This window comes from Argentina silus (assembly GCF_951799395.1).
Source record: "Argentina silus genome assembly, chromosome: 22".
Taxonomy (NCBI): domain Eukaryota; kingdom Metazoa; phylum Chordata; class Actinopteri; order Argentiniformes; family Argentinidae; genus Argentina; species Argentina silus.
In genome coordinates, this window is record NC_139676.1 from 6099239 (window position 1) to 6110413 (window position 11175).

Genomic DNA, 11175 nt, shown 5'->3' on the forward strand with positions numbered 1-11175 from the left:
GTATTACCTCTACACATAACCCTACGTTCAAACAAGGAACAATGACATTGCATGGGGGGTAGAATGTAGTTTACCAGGCCATTTAAAACTGATGTCCTTTATAAAGATCCATTTTGATTTCCGTGGGAGATTGTTTACCAATCATCGAGACCATTCTATTCAAACGCTTTCTGGATCATTCCCTGGACAATGGACGAGTGGTGCAAAACTTTTTCCCCCTATCCACCCCTCTCTCCCTGCAGTCTTTGGGAACAATCCCATGGAACGATCCCACTGAGGACGTCAGTGACGGCATGACGTTGCTTCCTTGCAACATGGCGCTGACAGGTCTCGAACAGAAAACGATGGGATTTCCTTCGGAATAAAACGCTATTCTTATGTTTCTTCTTTATACTCCATCGTTACGCTTCGCACTCCAGAAGACGATCCGGCTCCGGTTCTGTCCGCGGGACAGTTGCTTTTCCTACGGTTCTAGCCCGCCATGTATGAGAGTAAAACGAAAAACATGTTTTTAACCCGAGCACTGGAGAAGATTTTAGCAGATAAGGAGGTGAAGAAGGCTCACCATTCCCAGTTGCGCAAAGCATGTGAGGTGGCATTAGGTGAGTATTGATTACATGTCGTGTGACCAGGTGTCCCTTTGGGGTGGACATCATTTGGTGTAGCTCCAGGATGGCGTGGTGCCTCCCAGTCCGGCCCTTGGGGCGTGCAGGAAAGGTCGGATACATTGTTGCAAGATGGGCCAGCCCAATGCATCCCATCTCAGCATCCTAAACCCGTTATTGATACCGCTATTTCACGATTTGATACCAGTATCGTAATGAAAGCTATGTTTTTTTCCTCAGCTGGTAGGATTTGTATCATGTTATTTGAGGGTGGGTGTAGTTGTATTGGGACATGGTGCAGGTCAGAGAGAGAGAGAGAGAGGGAGGGAGGGGTGGTGGTTTTGTTTTGATCCTCCGTATCTCAAGATTGCCTGGTGCCTGCCACGTACCTCCCAAAGGGAAAGCTGCATGGAGCTGAGAGACAGATCTGACGGAAGGGCACAGTTCACAGTTTGGTCAAAAGCACATTTGGGTGTTGCCACTGATGATCTCAGAATCACAAAATCACTTTGAGGTTACCTTTGAGGTTGACAAATGGTGTTCCGGCTAGAATGTTTTTGTTGTCTCAGGCTGTCAGAGGCTGAACCCTCTCGTTTACATTCCTTTAGAGTGTAAACGAGACAAATGAGTCCCAGAAGAAACTCTGTGGGCTAGCACAGTCTTATTTTGGTAGTGGAAAAAGTTTAAAGATGGTTAACTTTGGACGATAGATTAGTTGGGTAGTTCAAAGAAAGTGAGAAGTAGAATGGACCAATGGATAAAAGATCAGGGACAGGGTATCGCTGCGTTTCTGCAGCCTTGTGGCTCAGACTGGCCCCAGTCCTACAGGTCTAGATAGGACAGGGAAGAGTCTAACCGGGATCTTTGGGACATACCAAGTATCCCAGTGTTAGTTAGGTAAGGGTTATGGTTAGGATACAGGTTAATGGTTATGGTTAAGGTTAGGTTTAAGGTCCAGTAGAGATGACATCATTGAATCATTTCCCTCCTCCTGTTCACCCAGCATCTAATCTCACAGCAGTATAGAGACGTCAATACCTGAATGCTGTGTTCAATTTGCTCTAATATGCCGGCATATTCCCATGAAGGTCGAGAGCAACACCGAGATGTTAGTCAGGGGGGACATTTAATTTAATTTGACAAAGTGGCCAGGTGCCTCATTGTAATGCAGACATCTGTCGCTTTGGGTTATTGTATTGGCTGTAGGTTTATTGACCTTGGTTATTGGCCATGTTCAGCATTAATATCCTATCAATGTTGAGGGTCAATATCATGGCTGGGATGGACTTTGTCATCCTCTACTGAACTGAATGTCATCTCCTCTCTTCTGAGTTGTCTTGGGGAGCTTTATTTGAGAGTATTCGTGTGGATGAAATGAACACCGGTCTCGCTTTGCTGCGAGGCGATTTGACAAAGATCTTTGAACGGGTGGTGGGGGATTCATTGTGTCTTTTTTGTCTGTTTCTTTTTTTCAGAGGAAATTAAAGAAGAAGCAGAGAAGTTAAGGTAGGTTGTGTGTGTGTGTGTGTGTGTGTGTGTCTGTCTGTCTGTCTGTACCCATGCTCGTGTGTGTGTGTGTGTCTATATATCAAACCAAATTGAAAGTTATTGATCCTATGCACAGGACACAGCTGTAAACAGTCCAATGTAATGCTGACTGTATTAGGAGCTACCTCTCAACAGTGAGATACAAGGATCGGAATAAAATAAATGGAGTAATAAGAAACACAATATAAAATCAATAGTAATAACAGTCAAACAATAAGTATAGCCATGGAATGGTGGAATACAGGTAAATAATGATGTGTGTGTGTCTCTGTGTGTGGCGCTCTGTGTGTGTGTGTGTGTGTGTGTGTGCGTGCGTGCGTGCATGTGCAAATTGTCTCTTTGTTTGTGCGTGCATGTGCAAATTGTCTCTAGTGCAGGTGAGCAGCAGAACAGTTTTAATCAGTTCAAAAGTCAGTATAGCTTGGGGGTAGAAACTGTCTCAGAACCTGTTGGTCCGAGACCGGTTGCTCCAGTACCGTTTGCCAGGCGGTGGTGAGAGAGAACAAGGCGTGGCTGGGGTGGCAGGGGTGGCAGGGGTGGCAGGGGTGGCTGGGGTCTTTGATAATCTTCCCGGGCCTTCCTCAGACGTGTCATGTCTTGTCATGCGTGGAGGTGTCGGGGGGGTCTGTTTTGATTAGTGTCATCCTCTTGGCTCCTGCTCTCCTCCTCTCCTCCTCCTCCTCCTCTCCCAGCCTGTTTTCATCCCTCGTTCCCCTGGCTAGCCAGATGGGCCATGGAGGCTCAGGTCAGTGCAGCTCAGTGACCCAGAGATCTCTGTTCTGCTGGGTGGCGGTTTCATCATCTTCACGCCTGGCTAACCCATTGGTCTCATCACCTTCAATCACCCGTTCTGTGTTTACATTAGTGTGCCTCCTACATCCTCCTATGATGAATGGGCTGTGCAGAGCAGAGTGTGTGTGTGTCTGTGTCTGTCTGTGTCTGTGTCTGTGTGTGTGTCTGTGTGTGTGTGTGTGTGTGTCTGTCTGTCTGTCTGTCTGTGTCCTGTAATAAGAACTAGACACTTTTTTTGACGAATTGAGAAAACAAACGTGGCCTTCCTCTGTAAGGGTGGACATCCCGCCCCGGGAGCGTAATATCATACGCAATTAAATTGATTAAAAAGTGACCAAGCTGATCATCTTCATAGCCAGGCTAATTAAAGTGAGGGGAAATGAGAGAGGGAATGAGCGATGGATGGATGGAGGAAGGGAGGGAGGGAGGGAGGGGAGGATAAAGTGGTAGAGACGTGCACTGAATAACAATTCCTGTAGACTCGGACTCAGCGAAGGCCAGCATCCCCAGTTTTTACCGCTATTTACGACCGTCCACCAATCAGACGCTCCTGCCCCCTCTGACCACCTCCTACCCTCTCAGACCACGCCAGGGGGAGGCTGGCGGGAGTAGAAAGGAGGACAGGGGGCTCATTGTAATGCATGGAAAGGAATGAGGAACGGTATCAAAACCCAGTCTCTGCTCTGACGGGCTCATTGTAATGCATGGAACGGATGCGAACTCCTGTTGGATACCGTTCCTCATTCCGTTCCATGCGTTACAATGAGCCCCCGTCCTCCGATTTCTACCTCCGCCGGCCTCCCCAGGGCCACACCCAACCTCAGCCCACATGGCGTCTCAGCCCCACAAACGAGCTCAGCTGCCCACCTGTATGAACACCAGAGACTCCCACTGCTGCTGTTTCCAACTGACCATACAAGCATGGAGACATACTGGGCAGTAGTAGTCTATCTGTTGGAGACAATCGGCCATTGTTCACTGAGGGACAAACGTCTCCTATAAGATGGCAGACATAGTTCAGTTCAGTTCAGTTCAGTTTACTTTGTCCCAGGTGGGAAACCTGGCTTCCAGTCAGGAGTCCGAATTAAAAATATAAGATATACACATATACGAACACGATATATAATTTACACAGAACAGAACGGTCATGGAGGTCATCAATGACGTAAAATACAAAGTTTACACGTGTACGTTTATTGCACGGGGAATGAAGGAGTTGAGGTTTGGTTTGGTTTGCTCATCAAACTCATCATTTCCTTGTGTAGCGGAGGGGATTCGGAATCACGCTCTTCTAAAGAGGTAGCCCTGCCTGCGACTTCTAAGCCCAAATGTTACCCTCGTACCACGAAGACGTCCTCTGGGGAAAAGATGGTTTCCACTTCATGCGAGTGGTGCCCTATTCATACCCCACTGGTGACACCTATCACTCTCTCTCTCCCCCCCCTCCCTCAGCCCCCCTCCGGGAGAGACCCCAGGTGACTCGAGTGCTCTCCCGCCGCTCAAGTCCAAGGAGAGCTTCATCGAAGCGGACAAGTACTTCCTGCCGTTCGAGCTCGCCTGCCAGTCCAAATGCCCGCGCATTGTCATCACATCCCTAGACTGTTTACAGGTCAGTGTGTGTGTGTGTGTGTGTGTGTGTGTGGGAGTACCATAGTAAACTTTCATGTTAAACTATTACTTTTGTACAGATTTTTCTGTTTCTCAGACGGTCAGTAATCTCGTCAGTGTGTGCGGTCTGAAATGAGTCTGTGTCACAGTTGACCCAGTTAAATAATCTTTCTGAATTGTACTTCAGGACAGGAGCAATGAAGTCAGCCACGAGTATGTTTCAACCCACATGATGCAATCTCTCTCTCCCTCCCTCCCTCCCTCCCTCCCCTCTCTCCCTCTTCCCCTCCTCTATCTCTTCCCCTCCCCTCTCTCTCTCCCTCTCTCTCCCTCCCCCCCCCCCCTCTCTCTCTCCCCTCCTCTCTTCCTCCAGAAACTCATTGCGTACGGTCACCTGACAGGGAACGCCCCAGACAGCACTACGCCAGGGAAGAGATTGATTGACAGGATAATAGAGACGATATGTGGCTGTTTCCAAGGCCCTCAGACGGACGAAGGGGTTCAGCTGCAGATTATAAAGGTGCGACAGACGGTCTGTCTGTGTAATACATGTAACTATTGAGTGGTCTCCCAGATGTCAAGGATGACATCATCTCTGGGTACTGTGTGTGGCAGGGCCAGCCTCTCCTCCCCTCTCCTCCCTGCTCTTCTCTCCTCCCCTGCTCCTCTTTTCCTCTCTTCCTCTCCTCCCCACCTCTCTCCTCCTCCTCCTCTTCCTCACCTCTTCCTCTGCTCCCTCCATACTCCACCTCCATGCTGTAATGTAAGTCCTGTCTGTTTGCTCACAGGGAACGTAAGACCTACTGTACTGGCCAGTGAGTTACTATAACAGTCTGTGTGTTCTCTCTCCCACAAGGGAGGGAGGGAGGGAGGGAGGGATATATGGATATAACATAACTTTATTTTTTCCATACAATAACCCTGTATGTTCACCCTCCCAGGCTCTCCTGACGGCGGTGACCTCCCAGCACATAGAGATCCATGAGGGCACGGTCCTCCAGGCAGTCAGGACCTGCTACAACATCTACCTGGCCAGCAAGAACCTCATCAACCAGACCACGGCCAAGGCCACGCTCACACAGATGCTCAATGTCATCTTCGCCCGCATGGAGAACCAGGCAGTAAGACCCAACTCACAATGTGCAATTGATTGGCAAACTGTCTATCTGTCTGTCTGTCTGTCTGTCTATCTATCTATCGATCTATCGATCTATCGATCTATCTATCTATCTATCTATCTATCGATCCTTCTATCAATACAACATCATTATCAACACATAATACATGTCATGTCATGTCAATACAGATGATTGGAGGTGTTGATCTGATTTAGTTTGAAGTTTTGCACATTTTGGGACTATCCCATTAGTTCCATTTACCAGGCATTTAACTAAATCAAGCGCAGCTTATCGTCATTGTAATAATTCCCCAATATTTTCCAGAGTATTTGACGACATATGCATTTGATTTGACCCAGGTCTGCCACAATGTTAATAAAGGAAAAAAGCTGGAGAATTCAGATTAAAAAAATAAATTATATATATATATAGGTTAAAATTGTAACTCTCCAATGATATCTAGCGTTCACATCACAGGGTCAGTGAGCCTCAGGCCGCGTCCAGACAGAGGGTACGTCAGGTAAAGCTCCCGGGAAGCCTGCGGTGCTGCGAGGCGTGCTTGCTTATAAAATGGCTGAATTATGATGTGGCATTAATTCCCCTCCTCTCTGGGCCTCATAAAACCAACCCGATATCGCAAACTAACATTATGTTTCGCTTCACGGTATCTGTTAGCTGGCAATGTCTGCCTGGTTTTTACGAGGCTAGGTGTGTGCGTCTTGGCGTCTTGGCATGTCGATGATTCATCACTTTGCCGTCCCAGCCGAGTCCAATGTTCTTTGTCGTACCATGGAGTACCATGCAACATCAACTGCCTGTTGGCTGCTGGCACTACTGCCTGCCTATTGGCTGCTGGCACTACTGCCTACCTATTGGCTGCTGGCACTATTGGCTGCTGGCACTGCTGCCTGCCTATTGGCTGCTAGCACTACTGCCTGCCTATTGGCTGCTGACACTATTGTCTGCCTATTGGCTGCTGGTACTACTGTCTGCCTATTGGCTGCTGGCACTGCTGCCTGCCTATTTGCTGTTGGTTTACAAATGTTGATATGCCAAGTGCCACCTACCCAGGAAAGGAATCAACCCTGACTAAGCTAGGCTCCCTGCCCTAGGCCTAAGCTAGGCTCCCTGCCCTAGGCCTAAACTAGGCTCCCTGCGCTAGGCCTAAGCTAGGCTCCCTGCGTGGTGGAGATGTTGTACAGCATATTCTGTTATGATGTGTTGCAATGGTCAGTGTTTACGTCGCAGCCCTGGATGCTTTGACCTTTGACCCAAGCTGTGATGCTGCTAAGTGGTCCGTTTGGTGGTCCGTATGGATATCATCATCTAGTCATCGTAACCCGGTGGAGGCTGGTGGGGGTAGAAATCGGAGGACGGGGCTCATTGTAATGCATGGAACGGAACGAGGAATGGTATCACGTGTTTGATACCGCTCCTCATTCAGTTCCATGCATTACAATGAGCCCCGTCCTCCGATTTCTACCTCCACCAGCCTCCCCTGTCGCAACCTAACAAATTACAACAACGAGAACCTAGATTGAGAGGATTCAAAATTCAAAACAAATTCAGGGTGCTACTGTACTGTATACACAATGAAGTGATGATTGGGTTTTTAATCGTGATTGTATGAAGTTCTGGCTCTTGACTTCCAGAGAGACCAAGGTTTCAATGATGCCCAGTGCTATTATTGTTCTGATGCTTGGCTTGACAAGTCAGCGCATGGTCCAAAACCATTTGGCCAGTAGTAAAAGCCAGGCATTAAGATAAAGCTTGCTCTGTTGTGTGTGTGTGTGTGTGTGTGTGTGTCTCTGTGTGTCTCTGTGTGTGTGTGTGTGTGTGTGTGTGTGTGTCTGTGTGTGTGCGTTCCCCCCCCCCCATAGCTCCAGGAGGCCAGGCAGATGGAGAAGGAGCGACTAAGACAGCAGCACCTCCAGCAGTCTCCTGTCAGCCAACAGGGGGCGCCATCCTCCCCCCAGCAGGACCAGCACACCCCCCCCAGCACCACCAGTACCACCACCACCTCCACCCCCACCATCACCTCCACTCCACCTCAGGAGACCAGCCAAGTGCCTGAGGAGAACGCCCAAGTGGAGGCCAGCGAGGTGCCTGAGCAGAACTCCCACGAGGACCCCCCGGAGGACCCCGAGCCTGAGAACGGATCGGTGTTCTGCACCGCCGAGAACGAACAGACTGAGGCGGACCAGGCCACTGCTGCTGCTCAGAGTAGGTCTCAATAAATGCCTCACTAAACGTCTCAATAACTCACACACACACACACACACACACTCCTTTACTTCTCTCTGAAAGTGTTTTGTCTGAAACCTATAATGTGGTGACCTTCGTGCAAAGATGAAACTTGTGGACACCAGATACTCTGATCCAGATCACGATGTGTTCAACACTCCTCTCTGTCCAGGTTTGTGTAAACAGGAAGCTGAGACGGTGGTCAAGGAAGAGGAAGTCAGCTATGAAAAGCAGGCTCAGGACATCGTCCAGACCATTCTACAGGAAGTGGTCAACACTGTTGTCGGGGGTAATATGGGAGTTATAACCATACGATATGACCTTATTTTACATCATGGTTGCTTGATTTTGCGACAGATGATTTTCACACTTTTGATGTTTTTGGATTTGTATACGTTATCTGATGGTCTCTCGCTCTCTCCCTCTGTGTGTGTGTCTGTGTCTTTCTGTTTCTGTGTCTGTGTGTGTCTTTCGGTGTGTGTGTGTGTCTTTCTGTGTGTGTGTGTCTTTCGGTGTGTGTGTGTGTGTGTCTCTTTGTGTCTGCCTGTAGAGTGTCAGGAGAGTGTGTGCAGCGTGGAGTGTGTGGTAGATGAGGCCCCAGTCCCAGCGGAGGAGGAGGGCGGGCTGGGCAGCGACACGGAGAATGTCCACGCCAACGGCATCCCCGGCACGCCCATCTCTACGGGCTTCACGCCCTCACTGACCGACGACAGGCTCTCTGTCTCCTCCACAGACACCCAGGTACACACACTGATCCACTACACACACACACACACACAGGTACACACACACACACACACACACACACACACACTGATCCACTACACACACACACATACACACACATACACACTGATCCACTACACACACACACACACACACACACACACACACTGATCCACTATACACACACACATTGATCCACTACACACACACGTGCACACACACACCCACATGTACACACACACACACACACACACACACACACACAGTACCTATAGGCTCTGTTGAATGTTTTAAAAGGGGAAAACTTAAGGGGACACAGCTGACCACCAAACCAATGTTCAATTTCCTAAAATGTGGTTACGGGTTTGGTTAGGGTTAGTAGGTTTTCAACCTACTCGTTGGATGCTGTTCAGGACGGTCCCTCCTTCCTCCAGTCCTCGACCCAATCACTGACCCGAACACGACTTGAATGGTGAAAGTAATGCAGTGGAAAGCGTGAATTGACCAATCCAGTCACGTCAGATCAGTGATTTCTTCAAGGGAGTGAGAGCGGAAGGATACATTATTAAAGTATTGGAACAAGAACAGTGACAGAACAACATTGTGTCTTTGGAGCTCCTACACACAGCTGGGTATACGACTACGAGTATCGTGTGTGAATACGATATTGGCGCGAAAAGTGGGGATCGAACCTAAGACCTTCCGTTAGCCAACCGGCTGCGTTCGCGACTCCCTCAAGACAAGTTCACTTCCTTCCCTGAGATACTAACAGGATGGATTCAGGATGGTGACAGGATTGCGTTCCTGTGTCCCTCTATAGGAATCAGGAGCGACCAGCGGCTCCTCCCCGGTGGCCAAGTTCTCCCACATCCTCCAGAAGGACGCCTTCCTGGTGTTCCGCTCCCTGTGCAAGCTCTCTATGAAGCCCCTCTCTGACGGACCCCCGGACCCCAAGTAAGATCTCATAGACCTCTTTCACATGTCGTCATGGATGCACCAGTTGATGATGGGCTGTTAAAGCAACAATATGTATCCCCCCCCCCCCAGTAATTGTTTTTTTGGGGTTACCACAGCATTCTGATAGCTCAGTGGTAGTTGCATTAGTTTGCGAGACCCCAACAGTTTACAAACACAATCACATCCATGAATCATCCCGATCTCAGAAATGGCTGTGTTATTTAATAATCTCTGTGTAATCTCTGTCTGTCCTCTTTCTGTCTCTGTCTCTCTGTGTGTGTCTCTCTCTCTGGCTCTTGCACTTCTCTCTCTCTCTCTCCATCTTCTCCCACCCTCCCTCCCCCCCTCTCTCTCTCTCCTTCTCCCCCTCCCTCCCTCCCTCTCTCTCTCTCCCTCTCCCCCTCCCTCCCTCCCTCCCTCCCTCTAGGTCTCATGAGTTGCGGTCCAAGGTTCTGTCCCTCCAGCTGCTCCTGTCCATCCTCCAGAACGCCGGGCCCGTCTTCAAGACCAACGAGATGTTCATCAACGCCATCAAGCAGTACCTGTGCGTGGCGCTGTCCAAGAACGGAGTGTCCTCCGTCCCAGAAGTCTTTGAGCTCTCCCTCTCCATCTTCCTCACGCTGCTCTCCCACTTCAAGACTCACCTCAAGATGCAAATCGAAGTACGGTGTAGCTCAATTATAATGTATAGTGATGATGATGGTAATAATAATAATAGTATATACCCATTCAACGTGCTTTAGTTTTGTTAGTGGTTTGAATTGGAATTGCGTTGAATATGATTGTTTGTAAACCATATTGTTACACAGTATTATACTTTTATAAAAAATCTAAATATCAAGGTTTAATTTCATTGGTGTTTTATTTATTTATTTTGTGATCAGATATGGTTGATTTTGAGAAATCTTTAGCGTAAAGATGTTTCTTTCTCCATTCCCCCTCAGGTGTTTTTCAAGGAGATCTTCCTGTACATTCTAGAGACTTCCACCAGCTCCTTTGATCACAAGTGGATGGTGATCCAGAGTCTGACCAGGATCTGTGCAGGTTGGTGTTATTGGCTGTAGTACCCGTTATCTGACACCAGGTGGTGACTCTCACAGCCTCAACTGAGTTGCAGACGGTGTCATGCTGTCTGACGTGAGATGGTGCTGTAACACCCTGAGCTGAGCCAAACTGAGCTGTGCTGTGCTGGCTTCAACAGCGCTGGCTAGGACAATGGGGAAATAAATGATCATCAGATATTTTCCCTTCACATTGTCCTTTCCAGCCCTGTCACAGCAGCTATGGTGGATGCGTATCCAGGCCAGGCAGCTTGGCTCAGCTTGCTTCGGCCCTGTAGTGTGAACAGGTGCAACTTTGCCAGATACTTGGAACGGAATGAGGAACGGTTTTAAACACGTGTGTTTGATACAATTCCTCATTCCGTTCCGTGCGTTACAATGAGCCCGTCCTCCGATTTCTACCTCCACCGGCCTCCCCAGCCTCTCACCCCCAGGTTCCTCTCGTCCCTACAGATGCCCAGGGTGTGGTGGACATCTATGTGAACTATGACTGTGACCTGAACGCTGCTAACATCT

The 11175-nt window shown here is 48.8% G+C and overlaps 1 protein-coding gene across 2 annotated transcripts in view; it reads left to right on the forward strand.

The window, feature by feature from the left end:
* The first annotated feature begins 330 nt into the window (after window positions 1-330).
* LOC310821745 (brefeldin A-inhibited guanine nucleotide-exchange protein 1-like) overlaps window positions 331-11175 on the forward strand; it is a 25543-nt gene continuing 14698 nt past the window's right edge. For both annotated transcript variants that reach the window (XM_083693934.1, XM_083693935.1), the window contains exons 1-12: window positions 331-602; window positions 2081-2111; window positions 4398-4554; window positions 4927-5073; window positions 5495-5674; window positions 7552-7894; window positions 8088-8204; window positions 8466-8656; window positions 9462-9595; window positions 10026-10260; window positions 10543-10642; window positions 11113-11175. The exon at window positions 11113-11175 is cut by the window's right edge and continues 77 nt beyond it. In XM_083693934.1, the coding sequence (XP_083550060.1) occupies window positions 482-602; window positions 2081-2111; window positions 4398-4554; window positions 4927-5073; window positions 5495-5674; window positions 7552-7894; window positions 8088-8204; window positions 8466-8656; window positions 9462-9595; window positions 10026-10260; window positions 10543-10642; window positions 11113-11175 (1819 nt within the window). In that variant the 5' untranslated portion in view covers window positions 331-481. The remainder of the gene's footprint in view (window positions 603-2080; window positions 2112-4397; window positions 4555-4926; window positions 5074-5494; window positions 5675-7551; window positions 7895-8087; window positions 8205-8465; window positions 8657-9461; window positions 9596-10025; window positions 10261-10542; window positions 10643-11112) is intronic.